The sequence below is a fragment of the Sceloporus occidentalis genome, unplaced genomic scaffold, assembly GCF_023333645.1.
Source record: "Sceloporus occidentalis isolate IW3139 unplaced genomic scaffold, rSceOcc1.0.p SCAF_95, whole genome shotgun sequence".
Taxonomy (NCBI): domain Eukaryota; kingdom Metazoa; phylum Chordata; class Lepidosauria; order Squamata; family Phrynosomatidae; genus Sceloporus; species Sceloporus occidentalis.
In genome coordinates, this window is record NW_028317075.1 from 3,274,085 (window position 1) to 3,299,318 (window position 25,234).

Below are 25,234 nucleotides of genomic sequence, written 5' to 3' on the forward strand. Positions count from 1 at the left end.
AAGAGCTCTGTAGGTCAGGGTAAGATGTTTAAATTTCATCTGAAGGGTATGGGGAGCCAATTAAGTGATTAGCATAGTGGAGCATCAGTGTTGATGTCAGGAACGGGGTCTATAGAGATGACTGTAATGACCCACAGTGCCCAATGATGGAATTCAGGAGTCACTGTGCAAGAGCAGAGTTGGACAGGGCCATATTCAGGGCGACTGCACTCTCCCAGGTGGGCATCTAGGGTTGTGCAGACACATACCAGGGCCCTGACATAGCAGCGGATGTTGTCCAGAACAAAACAGTGATATCCTGCAGGCACCCTGGAGCAGGCATGAGACATAGCTCTAAAGACAAATGTGCAGGATAATGCAGGCTGGGAGTAGGGAAGCTAAGCAGAGAAACAGCAGAAACATAGCGAGCAAACATGACATAGCGAGCAAGGGGGACAGGGAAAAGAACAGGCAGACGAAACAAGACATACATGTACAGGACACAACAGAGGACAGGAAACAAGACAAGGTACACAGGGGAGTGAGGAGCCGGAATCCTCGGCCACTTCTCCTTTAAGCAAGGATAGGACATCTTAACTGGGACATGAGGAGAGGAGAGAGGAACCAAAATCCTCAGATGATTCAGGGAAAAGAGGGCAAAGGCACATAAGAGACAGACAAACAAATACAGGAACTAGCCTAGGACTATGTGATAACAATTGGAGATTCCAACACATCATATGGCCATATTATGCTTAGCCCACCACAAGTACTCCAATATTTGGTGGGTCCTAACACTAAACCCTGCCTACTGAATTATTAATAAACTGAAACTAAACATTGAATCTAAACACAAAACCCAAGAAGGATATATCTTTAGATTGCTGACTAAGACAAACATAACAAACGGGTGGGGCACACCTTATAAAGAAAACAGAGCTGAAGCAAAGAGCAGAACTGGAATCAAGGAATCAGAAGCACAGAACAGAGCATATGGAAGTCCAGGAATGGATTACAGCAAAGGGGAAACTCTAGCGAGATGGGGGAAAACTCTAACGAGACAGGGGGAAACTCTAGCGAGACGGGGGGTACAAGAGAGATGCAGCTCCGCAGCCGGAATGGAGCCTGACAGTTGAGGATGGATTGAAGCTGTGAAAGGCAGGAGAGAGGGAGACAGGTTAGTAGGGAGTTGCAATAATCCAGGCGGAAATTTGGTTGTTTCTTTTGTGACAAGTGGGCGGATTCGGGAGATGTTTTTCAGGTCAATGCGGCAGGATTTGGTGAGGGACTGGATGTGAGGGAGAGAGCAGAGTCAAGTGTGACACCAAGGCAGCGAACCTGGTCTGTCTGTTGGAAAGTGGAGTTGTCAACAGTAATAGAGATGTCAGGAATTGTGGACAGAGCAGATGGTGGGATTACCATGAGTTGGGTCTTGAAGATATTGAGCTTTAAGTAATGGGACACCATTCATGATGCAATTCTTGATAGACAGTCGTGAGGCGGGTTAGAAGAGAGGATGAAAGGTCAGGAGCAGAAATATAGATTAGGGTGTCATCTGCATATAGGTGGTACTGGAAGCCGATGGAAGATAAGACTTGTCCGAGGGAAGAAATGTAGATGGAGAATAGCAGAGGCCCAAGAACTGAGCCCTGAGGAACACCAATAGATAGCTGTAGGGGAGCAAGTTCCAGTGAATGAGACACTAAAAGTATGGTCAGAAAGGTAAGATTTAAGTCACGAAAGAGCCGTATCATGGATGCTATGAGCATGGAGGGTTTGTAGGGGGGGCGGGGTCAAAGGCTGCAGAGAGGTCCAAGAGAATACGTAGTGAGAAGTGGCCTTTTGTTTTAGCTGCAAGGAGATCTTCCCATGATTTCTAAGTAATATAACACAATATATGGCACTCCACAAGGTGAAAGAGAGATGGAAAGAAGGAGCAAGAGAGCTGCCAGTTGCACCAAACGAAAGTGTAATAGAGCATGAACGAGTATGCGTGATTGAGGGAATGAATGAGTATCTGTGAATGAGGGGATGCGTATCTGTGAATGAGGGAATGTGTGTCTGAATGAGGGGATGTGTATCTGTGAATAAGTGAATGCATGAGTATCTGTAAATGATAACTGATTTTATGAATGAGTGAATGAATGATTATCTGTGAAGGAGTATATGAATGAGTGAATGGATGTTTGTGAATGAGTAAATGAATGTATGTGATAGCATGGATATGTACGTGGAGGAGGGGAAGTATGGCACAGAGAGGCTGTTAAGGAGGGGCAAAGATGGCAAAGTCCTATGCTTACAATCTGGGTGTTGGGTAGGTCCTATGGATGCAATCCGAATGCCAGGGTTGACATGATATTAAAGGGGGGGCTATATGCAAGGGTGTAGGGGCATTAATTCGCAAGGGGGTGTTGGCATAAATCAATACTAAAGGGGGGACTGGAAGAAATATACAATGAGGGATTAGCTGGGGCAATACACAAGGGTGTGGGGGCATTAGGGTGACCACATCCGCCATTTTTTCTATGACACGTATAACTTTTACATATTGTTGACCAGCCCTGCAGTATAGGGGATGTATAGACTCATGAAAGGGAACCAATTAGTCAGATATACATCCCCCACATTTGGGTGTCAGTGTGGCAGTATATGTTCTGGTGTGGGTGTTTGGGTGTTAGTGTGGCAGAGTCTGTCCTGGTGTGTGTGTTTGGGTAACGGTGTGGCAAGCCTGTCCTGGTGTGTGGTGATGTTGTGGCAGAGCCTGTCCTGGTGTGTATTTGGTCATCTGTTTCCTGGCACTTTACTTACTGTAGGAATAAATTGAACTATTCAATTTTTACTTATACAGACAAAAAAACACCCTCCTGAATTTGTAGTCACTTCAGGGGACAAAACCTTCTAGACCCAGAAATCAGTGAGAGGAAAAGTAAAGGTATTGTGTTATTTACTCTATTCCAATCTGCATATATTTTTAAAAAAGGATTAGAGGCACTAAATTGAATTTAGGTGTCCCATGTATGATGACTTTTTTTAGTGTACTGATGTACTCCCAATCCCATCACATAAAATTATATCCTATTTTATCTGCCTAGCACTGATGTTATCTTTATCCAGTACACATGGATGACGAGGATCTAAGAGTTTGTCTATTGTATTAGTTTCCATTAAAAAGGCCCACTAAAATCCCTAGCACCAGGCCCATGATGCTCTTAATCTGACCCTGAGGGCACTGGGTAGACTCTGGTAGATACACACACCGAGACCCATTGTACAGGACACAGCAACGTTCCCCCAGAATTAGGAAAATATTACAAAAGAGTTGATCCCAATATTTGAAAAATCAAAAGGACTGATCCCTTTAGAGTAAGGAAGGTAATAGAACAGAAGCACTATGACCTCACTCAATTTCAATATTGAGTGTTGGGTAACCTAATTTAGAGAGATTGACTTTCAAAGTAATTTGCTTCATCAGGTGTGGAGAGAGGTATCTTCTCTGGGTATGGAAGTATGTTGCTCACACAGAGAAATCCCGGTCAGATTGAACACTGGTGGGTGGGCATGAAAGCGGGCTGCTGGGCCACTAAGGAGAGGCCTGGCCAGATAACAGCTTTCTGGTGACAATAATTTAGAGGGTCATAAGTGGAGGTAGTGGCAGTTCTTCAAACTAGGCTTTGACCATTTAAGGTTTGACTTTAAGGGGCTTGGGTATCCACCCAAGTATCAAGTGCCTCTGCTCAAATGGCTGATGATCCAGTGGATCTAGTGCTGCTGTTCTGCATGGGTGCAAGGCATTGGGAATTCGACATGTGAGTGGCCCCACTGCTGGTGGGACTTTCCATTTCGAAAACCTGCATCTCTGCTTCACTTAACATGCCCTTTTGCTCTGCATCTCACGCATCCTATGAGCAAATATGTCCCTCCAAGTTTTAACATTATTTTTAAGGGGAAACTTGCCCTTAACCTTTGGGTCACAGAGGGTGTCCAGCATATACTTTGGGGTGTTGATTATGGCTTACATGCGACCTGTCAACTCCTCTAATAGCCTTTTGGCCAGAGTTTCAACTTCCTTTTGTTCTAGGAAGTCATGTATTCTTTTAGGTAGGTAAGAAGGGGATAACCAGTCCCAAAATGTCAGTGCTCTGGCTTAAATTGTCAGTCACATCCTGCTTCTGGTCCAATCCATTGTCTTCCTAAGAGCTGCAAAAATGTGTGTTGCTTATCCACAACCTTAGAATGGAGTAGAAAAGATAATCTGTTCCAGTTCTTCCCCTCCTGTCACCCCATGTGTCTACACCAGCTAGCTAGTGGTACTGTCCTCCAAATACTTTGGCAACCACCAGTGTGTTGTCAGCAAAAGGAAGGCATGGTGTGCACTAGTATATGTCAGAGCTGAAGTGGATGGTTTGTCCAGTTGCCTTGGACAGCTTGTCCTTCAACAATGAGACTTGTAAAGGGAGGGGACTACAGTCCAGCTGAAGGTGGTGCAACAGGGGAGGTGGTAGTGGGGAGAGAAGGTTGTAGTGGGGAGTGCTTGAAGGGGTCCTCCTCAATTATAAAGAAGGAAGCACCTCTGAGAGCTGCCAGCACTGTGATGTGTACATAGGTGTTGGTTCATCCCAGAATTATGAAAATGTCCTTACCCCTTACCTCAGCTCACTAATTTATGACATAATTTAAACCTTGCAATGCGCCCATCTGCCACACTCTCAACATGATCCCACACTTTAGTGGTGTTTTTTTGTCTTTTTTCCATGATAGTATTAGTGATGGTTGTGATGGTAGTGCTGCAGGTGCATATAGGGGTGCCTGTGGCATATCTATGCTGCTGTTTCTAAAGCATGGGAGGAGCAACATATCTAACAGAAAAAGTACTGGAATATTTGCCTCTTGACTCCTACTTCTCTGGCTCAAAATCTAAATCCAGGAAATTGTCATCATCAACAACATTGTCGATGACCAAATACTTTTCCAGTTGGGCACAAGGCGGAGTAAGGCCAACTCCTGTTGCAAGATTAAACCTTCTCTCCTCTTGCTCACTTTCTTCTGGGTCAAAAAGAGATCTGCTGCTATCATCTGACTGTGATTGCCCATCTTTGCTCTGAGGAGTGCTGGCAGTGCTTGCGGTAATGGTAGCACCAGTGGGGGTTGGGATAGCACTGGTAGTGGTCATATTCTATGCTTCATCATAGAATAACTTACAAACAATCTTAGCCTTGGATCCCACCAAGTCACTATCACATGACCCCTCAGTGGTGAGTCCTTGGTAGTATCTAAAATCACAGCTATTTTGAGTGGAGTGGACATGATTTTAGCATTATTGGAGCGAGGGTGTTCAGTACTGCTGCTCCTTCTGCGTGCGGCTTGTGGTAGCTTTGACTCTGAGGAAAAAGGCTTAAGCCTGCTTGGGACTAGTATGCTAGCTCTGCCCAACCCACCAAAACTAGAATCAGACATTTCAAATCTTTTGTATACTCTGTAATGATTACTGACAAATCCACGAGGGTCAGAATGGGCCAGTGTGGGTCCTGACTGTTGAATAAGGCTAGGCCTGGTGGCATTTTGTGAATGTGGGAGGTGGAGTTACTGGGAGGGTATTTAAGGACCTGTGCTGCTAGGGTAGAAGAGCAGTGTAAAAATATCATTACGGAGTGCGCAAGCAGGGGTGGGTCTGTAACAGGGATCCTAGGGAAGCTGCCAGAGTTGTTGTGTAGGTGGAGAAAAGGTAGAGTTGGGGGCCAGTGGGGCTGTCCTTCCCCAGTAGGCGGAGGTAGTTAGCGTCGCATAGGTGAGGCTGAGTCGGAAGACGGGGGGGCTGGGCCACTGGGAGTCCATTTGAAGGCTGACATAAAGGAGGAAATATGGAAGGGGGAGTTTGTGGAGCTATTTTCTTTACTTTATGAACGAAGAGAACAATAAAGAGGATAAGAAAAAGGAGGAGGAGGAGGAGGAGAAGAAGCACAGGTACAGCAATATAGTGAAAACTTTCAGAAACTGGCTCCACGCCTTCTGTATTCCGGCGAGCATAAGGAGAAGGCTCCAGATAAGTTTTCCGCATTGTTCTGCTACATGAACAGGATCTGGAAAGCATATCAGGTTTTAAAGGCATATGCCTGGTGGCGGTATGATGAGCAGTTCCTTTAGTGCTTAGCGGCTTAAGACTCTAAGCACAGTGTTCATACTGCTATCCATTCTTAAATCCATGTGCTGCCAGAATGCCATCAATTAATAAGGGATCTTAAAGAAGGCATTCTAAAAGTGTTAATATATTTATTTCTAATATCTATACATCAAATCAAAGCATTCATTTTGGTGGCCTCCTTTCAAACTTCCACCAAGGACTATAGATTTTCAGTTTAAGTGTAGCATTGAATATGTAAGTTATTGGTGAAAAAGTCTCAAGCAATCAGTACTACAGTTATGATGCGATTTGGGAACTACAAATTTAGTGTTCAGCCATATAAATGTCTGGCTAAATATCTTGAGATTTGTGCTTTTACAACAGCTGGGGGCAACACTTTGTCCATATCTAGTCAAAATAGATTTAGTCAGAAAATTAAAGATTGGATTGAAACTTGAGCCAGTCCGGAGTTTGAAAATGCAGCCACGTTTTTGAGAGCTGGTGTGCCTGGAGGTCAAAAGTTGAGCTCAGTCTTTTGCATCCCTTGTCACAATAGGAAATGCTGGCAGAGACAAGGAAGGTCTATTTTGTGGAATGCTGAATTTTCATGGGGATAATGCTGGAGAGTTGAAGAAGCAAACCAAAAAGTCAGCGTTCTCCATTTCAAAGCCACATAGGAATTTAAATTATGCCTCAAGAAATAAAATTCAAGTTTTAGGTTTACAGGTCTTCTAATGGGGTCAGAAAACTGTCTATAAATTTAGCAAGTGGCAGTCACCTTTAATAGTTTGCTGACTATGCAGTGTAATGGTTATTTATGACCTTGCAAATGTGCTTTGCATTATTAGAAACTAGAGCTATGTCAGATTACATGATATAACGTAATTTATAGGAAAAGTCAGATTGTTATATATCTTGGTGTCAAACATGTATGGATTCATACAAAAGTACCAAGATAATAATTCCTGTAATTCTCTAACTCTTTGTTGACCAACTTTCATCCTGTGTGGTTCTCAAGGGTTTTTCTCATTTTCTTTATCCTGCCTGAAAAGTACATACATTTAGTTGGACATTAGTGTACAAGCTCCCACGTTATGTCAATGCCTGGAAACTTCCAAGGGCTGGCAAACTAGAGCTCCCCATCTCCTGCACCTCATAGGAGGTAAAACGGCTATGTGTTCTTAAATGGGCAAATGCCAACTGTACAAAGTGGTGGTGTTAGCTGTGCACAGAGTTAGGGCTAACCCCAGTTATCCTTGGGGGGGGTCAAGAAGTGAGTGGAACTGAGGCAAAAAGTAGGTGGAGCCTGGCAGGAAATGGATGTGACCAAACGCTGCCTGATCCTGGAGATCAAAGACATTAACCAAGAGCCCCTGTAAAACAGTGTTTCACCTGGAGACTCCAAGGTAAACCTGGTAAGTTCTCAGATCTGCCTAAGTCTCTTAATAGTATGACAAAAAGATTCCTCAAGATATTCCTCCATAATCCAAATGTTTATAGATGTGTCAAACATTCTAACCTAAGTTCAGAGTTTCCACTGTAGGGTTAGCTAACTCAGTTGAATGTATTTAGTTATTTTGCAGCACTGGAGGCATCCATTTTGATCGTATTTATCAAAGTATTTCTCCTGAAAGCTGGCATATGCAAATAGCTAAGGACAAGTGAGTAAACATAGCAAAGTGAAGTCTCTGTCAGAATTACCTACTCTGAAATCTAAACTAAACTATTTATTTCTATTTATTTACATCAATTTCAAATAAAACTGAACACAAGTGCTTTATACATAATGAAACTATGTTGTCTAGTTTATCTAGTTGAGATAATGCAGGGCTACCATCTGAAATCTTTGGGCCCAATACAGGCTGAATGCCTTGTCTCCATGCCCCTCCCATCAGCCAACCCCATGTCCACCCCACTGTCCCACCTATTGCTTTACCCACAACTCTTAAAAACACATATGTTGATACACACTAGCATATTTACACAAACTGAAATACTTACACACTAACAAATTTACACACATGGCAAAAAAACATACTTACACATACTCTCACACACACAAACTAACATACTTACACACATGCTAACATACTTACACGCACACAGTATCTTATATACACTAACATAAAAAGACCCCCAGAAACATTAGTCTGTAGTTTGGGTACAGTAGTCTGAGGGGTAGCAATGTGGGGTGGTACTTTAATCCATATTTCATGGATACTCACCTGCCTATCAATCAGCAGCTAAGAGATGAGTAGCATATCTTTAGGAACAGCATGACCAATGATGCTCAGTCAATTTAAAGACAACCTGAGAATCTTGGGAGATGTAGTCCACAAACAGGGACAGGCTGGGCCAGGGGGGCAATTGCCCCCCAGGCCGCCCTGAATCTAAGTTAAACAACCATGCGGCCACCCACTGAAGTGGCCAATTCGGCCATGCAAGGGCGGTCTGTAATGCGCTGCAAAAGCCCGCAGTACCCGCGGTGGGCCGGCGAGTCTACACCATGTCATTAAGCGGTCGGCGTGTCTGCACCATGCCACTGTTCGTCCCCTTTGAAGATGGCCAAGGGGTGGGCTCACGCGGAACAGCTGCTCATGACAGGGAGAAGAACACGTTGTAGGAGAGCGGTCTGCAGGGAAGGAAGGCAGCAAAAAAGTAAGTATTAGAAAAATAATAATAATAATAGTTGGGGTGATAGGTGGAAGGGGACCCATATCCAAAGGGCGGCTGCCTTGGGACAAGGGAGTGGCTGGAGGGTATAAGTACACAAGGTGGTTGGGGCATCATATAAATCAATACACAAGGGTGTTGGGGCATAAATGCACAATGGGGGCTGGTTGTGGGCACAAGTGCACATGGGGCAATGCACAAGGGTGTGGGGGGAATACATTAAAACCAAAGGGGGGCCTGGCTAGGGCATCAATACACAAGGGGGGAAACACACAAAAAACAAACCAGTATGGATTTTTTATGCTTTGTGTAGATTAACTCATACTGATGTGGGTGTCCGTGTGCAGGGGCGTACCTAGAGTATTTAGCACCTAGGGCGGATCCTGTATGTGACACCCCCCCACACACACACACACTTTAAAACTGCATAGCTTCTATTGTTATTTACTGGCGCAGACACTGAAGGTGGTACAGCATTACTGTTATCATTATATACTGAGGCAGACATTGACAGTGGTACAGCATAACACCTATCACTATATACTGAGGCAGACATTGACGGTTGTACAGCATAACACCTATCACTATATACTGAGGCAGACACTGACGGTGGTACAGCATAACACCTATCATTATATACTGAGGCAGACATTGACAGTGGTACAGCATAACACCTCTTACATATAATCTCATCATATCAATTCAATGGTGTGTATTAGGATCATATCCTTAAACTAGGGAAACTCCTCATAAATTCTACACTTTGAAGAAAAAAGAGTTCAAAACAAGCCCTTCGGATATAAAATATATTTCTTTATTATACAAAAGTATAAAAACACATACAGCACTCAAAATATGGGACAAGAAAGTCTCCTAGAAACAAATCCGAGCATGTGAAGGTACTAAATTGCATATATAAAGTGGCCTGTATGCATTATGGGAATAATATAAATAAGAATAGGGCATTGTCACATCAATTACTCACTATGGAGTGAACAGAACAACACCATAACCTATAGCCATAACAACATATTGTTGCATTGCAATTTATACCGTGTGTTAAGCTCACATAGAGACTTAACCCTTACAGTTTAAAATGCAATAAAGGATGTGAAAATGAAAAAAAAGGTTTAAATGCTTTATTGCTTTATCTTCTAATTACTTAATTTTTAGGGAAACGGTATCTCTCTCTCTCTCCTCCACATCCCTGACACAAGATGAAAGTACATTAGTAAGAGAGAGGGAGGATTTTAACAACTCATTGTTTACAGAACACTGAATTGTCATTTATTGCATGTGATCACTATGATTGATTTTCACACTAATCACATGAATGAATTCAAAAAATAATGGTTGATCCTGGTCTGCCTAACTCTTAACGCAAACATACAGAAAGCGGAGCGCACAACCAAAAAAGCATAAAAGGCATACACATTAATAATTGGACTTATAATTGAACTTATTGGTAATTTTTATAGCAGCAACCTGGGAATCTGAATGTGTATGCCTTTGATGCTTTTGTGGGGTGTCAGTGGTCACATCTCTTGCATCCATCGTCCATGTATTCAAAGGGTCAATCTCAGTATATGTTTAATGGCCACAAACGGCTAATGGAGAGTTTCAAAGAAACATAATGTTAATTGCAATTTGTGGGCCTTAATAATTGCTGCTTTCACTCTCCAATATAACTTTTTTTTCTAAACTTATGTCTGTTCTGTGGTGTAGACACAGCTCTCTGACTGAAGTTCATCTGCACAAGTTCTTACTATATTTATAAAGTCCCTAACAGTGTCACTGCTGACACTCAACCCACCTAAAGGTGATACGATGCCCTTGCCTGATACTTGTACAGCGGGGAAGCCCGACCTCGCTGCTCTCTCAGGCCCCCCTACCCAGGCCTGCACAGTACACCATTACTGCCTGTACTGTCGTATTGGTGGCCCTGAGATACTGTAATATATTTATTGATTAATATTGATCTGATTACCTCCAAAACAGATGAGATGTGTATGTGGTTTTAAGATTAAAATCCTAAGAGTGATCGGTGAATACTAGAAGCTCACTGCAGACTCAATGTGCTCTCTGTAGAGCTCTTATATAGTACATATGGTCATCTAATATATATAATAGCCTTGTCACCGTTCAAATTTTCTGTCAGGTTGGATGTGACTTAAGTATGGACCAATCAAAAAGCACATGCTGAACTCTGATTGGTCCCTGACCTGCCAAGCATTTCAATACCCACAGTGACTAGTGATTTTTATGTATTGCTTCACTCCCATTTTCCTCTGCTGCCCTCTGCTCCCTCTATTGCTTCGCTATCCCTTCTATTTCCCTCCATGTCCGTCTGCTGTCCACTTCTAGCTGGTGCTCCCTCTGTTACCCCCTGCTTCCCTCTACTTCATCCCACCCCTTCTGCTCCACCTCCTCCCTCGTCACTGCGAGCTACAGAAGACAAGGAGATTTTTTGAGGGGGTTAGGAAAGGTGAAAAGATCCCATTCATGTTACTGTAGCAAAAGTTGCTAATTTGGACTACCTCTTTATTATCCCAGAAAATCATTCAGAATAAAAATTATGTTTGTGTTAAAAAATGTTATTTCCTGGTACGGAAAAAGGCTGGTGTGTGTGTCTGCAATATTTGTCTTGTGTGGAAACGTTTCACTAGAATTTAAACGGTTAAATGTTTTTTTCTGGACATGAAATCGTTTCATATTTCAGCCTCCTCTAGTGAACTAAAATATTATATTAAAATTAAATAATAAGTGATGTGGCCAATGAATAAATAAAATACAGCAATAAATATAAAGTGCTTCTGTACAACCCCAATGTTGTTTCATTTAATTTCCATAAATAAAACAAAACCACTGGCGACCGCACCCAACACACCAATAGATGTGATACACAAAAAAATATATAATACCAATAATTATTTAATAACACAAATCCTCCAAAAGTTAGATCAACCAGAGGGATAAAAACATAAAAAATAGAAACAGCATATCAAATACTGTATTTGCTCGATTATATATTGATTATAAGACAACCCCTCAAAATTTGAATATTAACTTAGAAAAATGGAAAACACCTGTATATAAGACTTCCCTATAGGAAAAAAGTTTTACTAGTAAATATGAATTCACACGTAAACTATTTTTTCATATTTAATAAAAACTATGATTGAGAAAAATGCATTTCTTGTTTTTATTTCCTTTTATTTGCCAACCTGCCCCCCAGTTATGCGCATCTGCCCCCAGTTATGCACATCTGCCCCCCGGCTTGCCACTTTGCTCCATATATGCCTTATGCCCCTTATATGCCACTGTACCTCCCTGATATGCCACTCTGCCCCCCGCCCCAGACTTATCAATGGATCCCCAGACTTGTCCTCAGTGTTTCAGACTCCCTGGTGTCTAGTGGGGGCAACCAGTGAACGTCAGCACGATGTGCGCAGACAACCTCCGCTGCTGCCTGGTACTTCCGCTGGGGCTTCCATGGTGGAGCACCGGAAGGTCATGTCACAACGGCACTACATCATAGAAGTCCTGGTGGAAGTGCTGGTGGATCACGCAGACGTCCACTGGCTGCCATAGAGGAGGATCCAGTGCTGCGGGGGATCCGGATCTTAGTCTTAAGCATGGTTGGTAACCGACTTGATCTGTGTCCCAGCTACTGACTGTAATGATGGGTCACTTCACATGCACAAAACCCATTTAGCTGTACAAGGGACATTAAGCTTGTACAAGATAAGATGTACTACAGCAGGCCACACATACTGAGCCAGGAATAAGCCAAACCACAGCCCAGCATCTCAAGTCTCTACACAAACCTTCTTACATACAGGTCTGTCCAAAGACAGAATGCAAGGAAGTATTTTAACCACCTGAAATGTTTGGCACCGTTCTGGCTTGTGCTACTCCCCTCCCAATGAGTTGAGCCAATGCATTGGTTTAAAACCCCACTGACCTTCAAATAGGACATTTATGTTATTATGTGGACAGCATGATGAGATATCACAATACTACACAGCACAACATATATATGCATGTTAATAATTGACCCTTGAATATATTTTTAAGAATCAGCTACAAATAATTCTAGAAAATTACCGGTAAGTATGTCTTGCATACAACAGAATAGTTTAAAATGTTGCCCTGCAATACTTTTTTCCAGGACGAGTAATTATACATGTCTTAGCTACAAAACACTCACAAACACTACAATTAATAGCTAAATTAAAAGGCAGTACAGCTGTTTTGTGTTGGGTTTCATCCGACCCTTAAAAATCTTCCATTGTCAGCTTTGCTGGTTTTAACAAATGTGTATTTGTTAAGTGTTCAGTATTTAAGGGCTTCTCACCTATAATAACAGCTGGATGTAAACTGGGTAATTGTTCTCACTGACCTCAATTTGCATGTAAGAACAAGCTCTGACTATGGGGGCTGGGAGCTACCACCCTTCCAATCAATAGCCAACTGTTGTGACTTATGAGCATCTTTGCTTTTTCATTCACTCTAAACAAAGTCAATAACAAACAGCAGCCTCTGCTGGCCTGTCTCATTTAATATCTAGGCAGAAGCTGCCATGCATCTATAATTTCACTAGGCTGAAATTATGGAACGTCGTTCTTTCATCAAAAGGGTAAAGTCATGAATCCTGTGTGGCATTAATGACTCGATACTGACCAGGCTCTGATGTTGCTATATTATGCATTTTTCATAAGTGGAATGATTCCAAATATCAAAATAGCCTTCTGGACTTCCAGTTCAACCTAAGTTTTATTGGTTTATCAAATTGTATAATGAACCATATTAGGCTAATTTTGCAATTATTGCTGACACATTTTAGTACTCCATGAGTTCAAAGTGGTTAAGTCCTTCATTAACAATTAACATAAAAATTGTCATAAATAACTACAATTATAAATAGCTATGGGGATATTTGAAAAAAGAACATACTTAAATATTATTAAAACTCACAAAAATATAATCCTATAATAAAAAAACAATTCTATAATAAGTCAGTGTGTATATTAATTTTCTGTGCAATAATACTAATTGATATACAAAAAAAAATGAGAAGCTCGCTAACAACAGATAGTTGCCCTATAGCCTGTTCTACGGTGCTTCTTTTTTTTCAGTATAAGTCTATGTTGCATTCCATCAGATCTCCTATGTAAGATGTTGAAATAATGGAAAATCTATGCTACCTGCAGAACAGGAGCGTATCCTTGTATCCATGATCTGTTTCAGTCACTTGGCCCTCCAGCTTCCATTTGGCATATTAGTCTTTTCAGCAGTTTAGTGTGCCACCAAGCTTTGGACAGTTTGAGGGTTAGTTCAACCACGAATAGAAAATTCACCAAGGAAATGCACCAGGATTCTGCCCGGGAAAAAAAACAGCTGCTAGGAAAATAAAACATGACATTTCTAAGTGTAACACCTCTTTATAAGCATTAAAATATGCATCAAGGAAGCAAAAACAATTTGAGACAATAATGATACAGCTCACCCTTTAAAAGGAAAACAGTAACAGTCAAGTTTCCAAAACAAGGTTAACCTGTGCAATGCATTTTAACAAGGTTCTCACTTAAAAAGGGCGTCTTATCACCATACTGCACAAGCAAATTTGCAGTACTTATGCAATGGCAAAACACAATGAGGTCTATTCACTAAAGGGAGAGTGATAAGAGAGTCCTGATTTCAACCCCCCCGACCTCACTTTACATTATTAAAATCCAACCCCAGCGAGCTTTTTCTGCAGAAATAGCTTGATTGGCTGTGTATGACGCATAAGTAAATCAGTGGTTTCTTCAAAGTCTCCTCACATATTAAATTACTTCTTCCTGAAGAAAGTTCCTTGTGTTGGTCTTTCACAATGAATAACAAAGAGAAGAGTCAAAACCACAACTCTCCTGCATAAATCCTGCAATACCAAGAAAAGGATTGTGGGGAAATTGGGAAAATCAGGTTATCTGTCCTATAGACACACAAAAGATCAACAATGTTATTGCGGTCTTTAAACAGAAGTGTTGGATTTTCCTGCACAACTAATACGTTTATGAGCAGAAATTTTGAGTAATGTTGGTTTCAGTCTCTCTTGGCAGCTTCTGAAGGTAGCTCACATGACGGCTTGAAAGTGGGTGCAAAGCAAACTGTCACATGTTTAGTTTTCTGAAAAAATTGCATGTAGTGTGGCATCTGGAATGGTGACATATACGTTGAAGGATTCTCAGGTATAGTAACAAGGTTTCTTTCTCTAATGTGTTTCCTTGGGGTGGAAAATATTTTCCTAGATGACCAGATTTTTTTTTGTCAAGCGTCATTGGCTACACTTAGTCAACTGTACTTTACCAGGATTATTACACTAAAAAGAAATATTTTTAGTTGCTGCTGTCTATTCTTCTATGGCATTTATCATTGTCCCCCCTGACCTGAGATCAGAAAACAGAACCAGCAGCAATTGTACATTGGGGTTAAGTATAATGCACATCATTCTAATAATTTAATGGTGTAAATGTACACCATAAGTACATAGCTTCCCTATTGACATGGTAAAATCAGAACCAGTGTTGGTCTATTTATTTTAGCCATGTTTATCTAAACAACTGGATAAAGTCTTTTAGTCATCGGCTTACCCGCTCTTACTCCAGTTAAAGCCATCATCATTCAAAGGCCTAAAGAATAACTGGAGAAAAAAATGTACCCATCTGTTATTTACTTTCACTTACCACTTAAACAACTTCAATATAATAGAGAAGATAGGGAACAATGGTTCTTTGTCTTGAGCTTTGGTGTTCATTTGAAGACTTTGCCCTGAATGAAATGAGAATGCAAACAGGAGGAGGGTGACATTCAAATGGGCACCATATGTCCATCTTGGCACAGTCAAAAGAATAAGCATAGCTTTTGAGGATTTTTCTTCCTTCATCAACTAAAACAATTTACTGTTATTACCCATTGGGCACTTAAAGGGTTAGGTTGTATATGAATATACCCTCCATTGACCAGAATTTGTATAGGTAAACAAAATACTGATTTCATTTCACATGGGCCTGTTTCTTAAATTTATTCTCCATAAAACCAAAAGTTTGACCCTATTAATTTAAACACAATGGTCATTACTTACTTTACAAATATGTTGCTTGCAACATTATACTGAATATCATAAAGGGATTTATACATAATCACCAAATACTGTGAGAACTTTGTTGGCTGTTGCTAACATTACATCTGTTGTTAACCCCATAGTACACTAAACAGCGACACATTTTGAAAATATAATTAAATATATTTATAATAATCGATTGGGACAACCTTCAGCAAGAGGTCAAAGCCAGTTCCATGGGATAATATTATTCTGACATAATTCTTCTAAAACCATAGTAAAAAAAAAACTGACTGATTCTGTCCAACATACCAGAAGAAGGATTTTAAATATAGGGAGCTGGCTAAATCTTGATGGCTCTGTGGTCACATGTGAATTTACAGGTGCAAAAAAAAAGTTACTTGTCCTAACCCAAAATAGTCTTGGGGCAGCTATGCTGAAACACACTACTGTGATCTCTATCATGTAAGATAAATATTGCAATCAAATACATTGATCAAGAGATAAAATGTTTAAATGTGTTTTCTGTGCCACAATATTGAAATGAACTGCATCAATGGTGGAACATGTTTGCTGCCACATGTTAGCATTCTGAATATGGTTTCAAAACATTTTTTAATCTCTTCTGTCAAGTTTTTATTTTCTTTCCTGGCCATAAGTAACAAAGTCATACTAAATTATACTAGCCTTATTGGATTTTTTTGACATTGTGCTACAAAATCACATCGACAGTTTACTGACTGATGACCTAATTCCAGATTGATATTTAGAAGTGTAGGTTTAAACTCACTGATTCTGTTTTGTGATCCCATACAGTTCATTACTGCTGGTCATGTAATATGTTTTATTTTCCATTTATGGAACTTACTTACTAAGGTAAAAATACATCAACATATTTTTCAATCTGCATATTTTCTTGCAGTTTGTATAGATCAAATTCATTTTTTTTAAACCAGATCAGTGATCTGAGTTGCAAGACCAAATTCCAAAACATAAATTAGTTAATTCCATCATTATTATACGGTATTTGCGAAACATAGTAAATTATGGAATGTGTCTGCTACCTACTTGGATAATTCAATTGGTTGCTATGGTGATAAGACCACTTTTAAAACTATGCTCTTGATTTGATGTTTAGTAATAACTGCCATTTTTTTCTAATTTAATAGTAACTATTTCATTCCCTTTCTATCCCAAAATGTTGATACAATGTAGACATGGTATGTGATCCTTTAAATTAAGACAGTGTCCATACTTTGTGATACATTGTTATGTCCCAAAATATTCATATTACTAGGCTATATATATATAAACTTAGATGGGGATGAATCTTGGTGATTAAACCAGATGAAAAACACAGTTTAAAGGGACAGTTCACGTGTAATATTGTAGACAATGTCAGGCAAAGATTGGAATTGTTATATGCTTCCAAAAGAATGTCCCTTTAATAGGGTTATGTGTTTCAGTGGTAATTAATGTATACTGTCATTTGGTGAAAAGAGAATTAGACATAATTTATTTCTGAAGGAACCTAAATAGTTAAAATGATCATCTCTCTATAATTTTCAGTTTTCTAACTTTGAGTATAGATATAATGTTTTAATTGTTACATTCTCCCTTGTTCACATTTTAGGGTCTAAGGTACACATAAATTTGGCAAAAATGTATTATATTTATTAAATTAAGTATGGAAATTGTCTTTTGTTATAGCAGTTAAAAATAATCAAGCTGCATACTTAATTTTATTCTGCACAGTTTTATGATGTGTTTCTTAATATTTTAGCACACCTGCCTTTGGTACATGAACATAAGGTTAAAAGCCATCAAGAATGAATGTTACCCTTACTTTGAATGAGAGTGGGTGGCGCATTAATCATCTAACAGGTCTGCAGAACACTCTTACGCAAGAAGGGTTCTAGTACAATTGCTCTATTTTAATAACTGTTTTATTACTGCCAACGACTAGGTTTTAGTTTTCATGGGAAGTGTAAGATTTGAGTCAGCATTGATTGTGATGAAAAAAAATATTTAGTCCTAGATTTAAAGGAAGCAATCGGGTACCTAAGTTTGATGACATCATAGCCCCTGTGGGAACAGATCAGAACAGTTTCAGTTATCTGTCTCTTTTTTAAGGGGGGAAGGATTGTGAAAAATGCCTGAATGATAGAAAGTGAAAGGGAGGCAGAGAGAAACAACTACAGACAGTTGTAACACATACAAAAAACACACAAAAAAGGGACAAAGGAGAGAGGTGAACACATCGAGAGACAAACAAAATCAGATAAAAACCACTGACATGCAACAACAGCTAAGTGCAATAGAGTTTAGGTGTCATTTACATCTTTACTATCTACAAAGTATGATGTCATCAAAAGTGCACAAGTATCATTCCCTTGCATTCTGCAAAATAGAAATGAGGAAGAGCATTGTAAGGTTTTTTTGTATGTAGTTTAATATACGGTATGTATTTAATTGGCAGACTTTCCCTCCTGCTTACAATATGAAACACTGTTCAGTATTGTATTAGCATTAATTAGTATAAAGAGTAACCCTTGGGCAGGAATAATGTGCATTGATTATTAATACTGTATCACCATTAATTTGCTGGAAGAAAGACTGATCTCTACTGTATAATTACTAATTATTATAAAGGCTGGCCAGTTGTGTGTGGAAGTTGTCACACTGCCCTGTTGGCATTCAGATGGCTATGTGCATCTGGTTCATTTGGAGAATTTACATTATCTAGATGTTTACGATCATTAATAGACTAGCTTAATTGGTTCATATGGTGTATTTAAATCACACAGATTGAAAATATGGTTATATTTCTTTGAAACAAAACTGAAGTCAATAAACTAAATTGACAACTATTTGTTTTGCAAAGACCTGTTGTTATTCTTGCAATTTATCCAATCCATGTTGTCATTAATCACTCCGTTTACATGTAATCAGTCTGTCTAATAATAATCAATTTTATAATCCATTTGATTAGATTATATCAACATAAAAACATATTTTATGAACATTAGTAGGTTGGTTGAAATGTCAGGTTTACTATGTAAAGAATATGAATACATTATGCTGTCTAGGATATGCCAGTTTGCATTTGTGAACTAATAGGAATAAAACATTTTATCCTGATCTTAATTATAAACAATATATGATTGATTTAAATGTTTTAAATAAAATGTTATATGTTTTAACCTGAATGGTCTGATAGAGGATTGTTGCACCGATCAAAATCATGTATGTTTTTAGTATGTTTGGAAATATTTCAATACTTTTCTTTCCATAGGAACAAAATAATATATACTTTTTAATTTTAAAACTATTAGAAAGATGTAAAAAATCATATAAATTATTATGAAAGTAATATGCAAGATATTAGAAATGTGTGCATATAATTGGTGAAATGTCTTGACTATTTATAATTGATGTGGGTTTTTTAAATAAATCCCTTGGGTTCTAGGGAAAAAATACAATCTAGTATTCATTATAAAATCATGAATAAATAACTTAAAATGTGGGTGTTTTGCTGATGTAGCACATCTAAATGTAGAAATAGCGACAGACAACAAAATGCTAAACAGTAACAAAATCAAGGTGATCATAGAAACAGTTGTAATTGTTAACACGTTTTATTGGATCTCACAAGAGATCGAATTATTCATACTTCTTACTTGGGCAGTCCTGTTTTTCTGTTTCCCAACAACCCTTAATATATCCTGTGTTTTTCTAAAACAAAAAGTGCCTTACATACTGCATGTTTTCGAAAAGAAAAAAATATTTTAAACACCCCCCAAAAAAACTTGAAACACTTTCTATATAAATTAATAAAGGTAAGATGCCAATAATAATATCACTGTAGTTATATCTTAGAAAGAATGTCATTTACATATCATATAGTAAATTTTATCATACAAAACAGTATTTATATTGCATTACAATTCACGGATGAATGTTTTATGACTGCCTGTGTATGTGATCGAAATACTCTGAAATTGTAATTAGGATTATTCCAGAAAATATTTTTTTCACCCTTTCCCCAATGGGTTTTTAATTTCCTAATACATTTGAACATTTGTGCATCAGTGGAATCAGTTTTTTTTCCTGATTTATGTAGTTTTCAGAAAAAAAGATGTTCTAATATTATGATATCTTGTGTAAGAAATCAGGAGCCCCTAAATTAGAGAATGTAAAATGGGAGGGTCACGCGATCCTGATCCCACTACCCTTTTATCATTGCCCCTTTTTTTAATAACAAAAGAAGGTTATTTTACATTTAAATATTCACTGTGGAGTAACCTCCAGTCAAAGGGACTCACAATTTATTTACAAGAGCCTCCAACGAGTTAATTTAGGAAAAATTGCCAGGCCATAGTCGGTTGATCAACAGCTTAACCCTTTGTTTTTAGGGGAAAGGGTGTTCGCCTCCAAGCTTAGTTCCCATCTCCACTGCATGTTCACAGGGCAGTTTTGTCTTTAGACAGCCACTAATGGACTGATTGACTGTACCTGCATATTTGCATGTGTATGTATGAGAATGTCTATTAATATCGAAGTTACTGTTCCTTCCTTCATTGACTTAGAAAAATATATATACATCTTACAAAATAAAAAGTCTTATTTTGCCCTGGTTAAAGGCGCAGTGCTGTGAGTATAGATGATGGGACGCGAAAAAAATGTTCAGAAACAAATGAAATCTTGTCCACAACAACCGGTTCTTCCATTTATCTCTAGAGTCTGCTGTCTTAATTATTGTCCCAACTCCCAAATCGTGGGTTTGGCTACAACCCTCTAAGACGAGCTGTCATTTTCAGACTGTTGGAGAAGCAGTGTGCTGCTTGATTTATGTTTCTTCAGAAGATGGGTGATCTTCTCATCATCGGAATTGGGGTCCAGCGGCTTGTTGTAGTCATCATCCTCTTCTTCGTTATCAGATGCCCCTTTAAGTCTCTCGGTTTCAGTGTCTTGCTTTTTCTTGGCAGTGGCCATCTCTGCAGCATGTTTCTTCCTCCACTTAGTCCTCCTGTTCTGGAACCACACCTACAAAAGAAACAAGAGAACACATATTTAATTAAAAAAATCAAAATTATTATTATTATTATTATTATTATTAAATATATTATTATACAAAAATTTATATATATATATATAATATTTTGTATAATAATATATTTAATAATACATACATATATATATATATATATATATATATATATATATATATATATAGGGTGTGACAGAACTAGAAATGACAGACCAAGGCAAACCAGTACATTGAGCGAGGGGACCCTGCTCGCAATCTTACAATCTATATGTATATTTGTCCAAACAAAAAAGAAACAGGGAAAATGTTGCTTCAAACTGTTACTAACATTCATATAAATAAGTAATTTTAAAATAAAAATTCCAGCTGCGTCTAGAATTATCTTTTAAAGCTCTTTCCTAATTTCCAAAAATGAAGCTGAAAAAAAGAAGCAGGACTGAAGACATTAAGATTCAGCTTTGTCTGAATTTGGATTGACTACATTTTTTTAGGTCTATCCTAGTTATACAGTTTTATTTTCCTGCTATCCCTATCTGTGCAAGGTTTCAAGGAAAAAAACTAATTTCGTTTTCTGCATTTTTTTTCGTTTTCTAAGATCCAAATTTCCATTAGCAGCAAAGAAAATAGATGATATATATATATATATATATATATATATATATATATATAGTTACTCTAATGCCCCAGGTCAGGATATATTGGTTTGGGGCAGATAGATCAGCAGCCAATCAGATCACTCTCAAAGCACTAGTCCTGGCAATTCTTTTCCATAGAACAACAAATTCCCTGCCTCATTTGAGTGATTTTCTCTAAATTAGCAATACCTATTGTTTTGGAAATAATTTCTTATTCATTACAGCAACTGCAATAATTGCTGGCAATAACTAAGACTGTTTAAATACTAATAAAGCTGTGTAACGAAACTCAATTTGCTAAAAGATAATTGGCTGATGCCACAGGAAAACAGTAGAAATATTAGGGTTAAAATGGACAATATTTTAACCCTAACCTAACTAGCTTTTTATCTTATTTAATAAACATATATATATATATATATATATATATATATATATATATATACACAAACAATCTGTAGAAATAATACTTTTAGTTTGACATGACCTCAGATAGTCTCACTTCTACGAAATAACCATTCCCATCTGTAAAATTTTGTATACAGATTAAGGTTTGTTTAAAAAAAATTACAGATAAACAGCGCTATGTTTTGGAAAAATGTGTCACAAAGCTATGGAGAAATCTACAGAATTAGCATGTTATGTGCACATAACCATAATGACATTCCAGATGTTGTAATTAGGACAACCAATGGTCTCATTTTACACGACTGTGTGGCCTGTAATAATTTGCCACAATGCAGTTAACAGGTGTATATTTTCTGGGGGTGGGGAGTGTCTTTTTTTTATTTTTTACTAGAATCCTGGGAATTTTGCAGAAATAATGGAACCCTGGGTGGGATCACTGAATAGGTTGTAATGTATTCACTAGAAGACATTTACCATGACAAATGAGTGGCTTCAGATAACACAGTGACAAGACACAAGACATATATCTGACAATAGCAACAGGTGACACAACCCTAATAAAACCATTCCCTACAACTATCTCAGCAAAAGAATGCTTTATATAAGCAATAGGCATAAAACAGCCAAGATGTGGAACAGCAAAAAAACACTAAATTCCTTAGTAGATTATATATATATATATATCCCCAACACACAAGTATCTAAATCTGCGAGTAGATGATAAATTAAATAATATATAATATATTATAACATAATATATTGTTAAATTATTCTTCTATAAGAATTTCATTAACTTGTGCTGTTATAGATAGATTTGCTTTTTGTGTGTTTTAAACGGACAGATCCATGTATTAATACAGGACAGCACTCACCTTGACCTGACTCTCTGTCATTCCCAGGGAATACGCCAGTCGGGCTCTCTCTGGACCCGCTAAATATTTTGTTTGTTCAAATGTCTTTTCTAAAGCGAAAATCTGTTGCCCAGAAAAAGTGGGTCGTGTGTGCTTCCTTTTCCCGTCCTTATCCAGCAATACTGAGCTCTGATCTAAAAAAAGAGTCATGGGCAAACATAGAACCAATTTACAATAATTCACATAATACAACTTATAACATATTAATGTAACTAAACAGATTACTATTACAAAAATAAATGAATATGAATGTTTGGGGAACACATATGGATGATATATATAAATGTATTTTGTAAATTGCGTTTGATTTGATTATGATTATTAGTTCTAGTTCTAGTTCTAGCTAAAAAAACTATATTCATTAATAAAAAGACACATAAGTAAAAAGTGGCTGGTTTTCCCGATTTCTCGAAATACAATAATCAACTTAATTAATTTAGATTTTAATAGAATATAATAATAGATATATATATATATAAAAATTGTCACATAAAACAATATAATATAGCTTTAAATAAATAAATAATTTCGCTATATGATGTCGCTTAAAAAATAATAATTTCGCTACTGTGCATAGTTTACAATATATTTTTAAATATATTTTTATATCTGTTTAAAAGTCTATTTCGTTTTCCATTGCATCGAAACTACAGTTTAATCTACATTTGCAGAAATTCGTAAAAAAGCACATAAAATCGTTTGAACCCGATTTTGTTTCGGTAAATGAAATTAATTTAAATTCCTTTATACTAATTAAAGCCTATAGTAAATGTAAACTATTTATAACATAGTAATATGTACTTTTGAATTGAAGTTGTAAAAGGAAAACTATCATTTTATAAATTGTTTTTAGATTTTATGTATATTTTTGGTACTAGTAGGAATCTGAATCTGAGTTTTTCAGTTTTGCTAAAAATATTTTTAAAATCGTAATTCGGTGTTAATAATGTTAATTTGTAACTTTAATAAGTCTATAATTAACAGTAAAACAATTACTTTATATACATACAGCCATTTTAAAGACTACAACGTGTCTTCAAACTCTTGTTAAGACAAAGATGCTACCAAATGTTACAGGAAATCATAATCAAATGAATTTGATGTCAAAGTAATATCAAATCTTGTCTATTAATTGTACAAAATATATACTGTATATAATTTATTTTAGATGTTACATAAAAAGAGTATTCCAGATTTTTTTTACATTTTTTGTTATTAAATTATTACATGTGTAAAATAGATTCTGTCCCAGATAAAATCTAATTCTACTTTAAAGTGTAATAATATGCTTTTATCTCAGCAGAGCATTTTACTATACAATGTTGATTTTGATTGTTAGTCATTATCCCTGTCTACTTGAGTACCATGTAAAATAAAGTCATAGCTCACTTAAGGTGCAGTAACTTTATAACCGAAATATCAGTAAACTATTTCAAGAGTGCAATACTTACGGGGGCCACATGCGAGCCTGGCATCTCTCCATGGTGGGCTCTGCATGACTCCAGGCCAAAAAATTGGGGTCCTTCCTGGGAGATCTGTAAGTGGCTTGGGGTAACGGGCAACTGCTACAGCAGCACTGGGGCTAAAGTAAAGCCCAGGGGGTGGCGGTGGTGGGCTTAAACTGCTGAAGCGGGGAAGCCCTGCCAAGAGCCCCGCAGGAGACGAAGATGAGGCTACACCAGCAGAGGAGACATTGGTAGATGGTGTAAGGGAAGCACCAGTCAAGGCGGACAAACATGATACTACGGGACGATTCAAGATATCATTAATCCCATGAGGGGTGGCTACAGATATCTGAGGTGGAGGGGTTCCCAAAGAAAGTCCCCCAGTTGATGGGGATGAGGAGTGTTTTAGGGTGGACTGATTTGGGGATCCCAATGGTGGTGATGGAGAAGAAGATGATGATGAAGAGGATGATGATGAGGTGGAAGAAGAACAGGGCTGCCCTGGCAGGGCATAAGCTGGATAGAGAGGGGTCTTCATCTCTGCCATGCTGTGCAGGGCTGCCAGGGGAGGGCTACTGAGGAGGAAAGCGCTCTGCCTGCTCCCATCCACCTGTCCTAACGTTAACATCACCGGACCTGAGTGGCCTACAGCACCTGGACAGCAACCCTTGAGGAGCCTTGTGGAATAATGAAGTGCCTAGAGGTCAGTGGTTCCCTTTTGTCTTTTTGGAAGGTTTATTTCAAAGAAAACCTAAAGAGACAAGTGATCTTTGTTGTGCGTGCTGCTTGTTTCAGTTTCTTAAAAGTTGGAAGCTCACAGAAGTCCTCAGAGACAAGAGTTGAAATAGATATAACTTTAGATGCCAGCCAGGATGGGGGTCCTCAGGGGTTCAAATTCAGACAAATTCAA

General features: G+C 38.2%; 1 protein-coding gene across 1 annotated transcript; it reads right to left on the reverse strand.

Annotated features, from left to right (window-relative positions):
- Nucleotides 1-20,672: 20,672 nt before the first annotated feature.
- Nucleotides 20,673-24,952, reverse strand: LOC149284337 (homeobox protein Nkx-6.1-like). Its single transcript, XM_089496918.1, has 3 exons — nucleotides 24,331-24,952; nucleotides 22,841-23,013; nucleotides 20,673-20,921 (listed from the first exon to the last, which is right to left on the reverse strand). The coding sequence occupies exons 1-3, from the start codon at nucleotides 24,950-24,952 to the stop codon at nucleotides 20,673-20,675; spliced, it is 1,044 nt and encodes a 347-aa protein (XP_089353044.1).
- Between the last annotated feature and the right edge of the window lie 282 nt (nucleotides 24,953-25,234).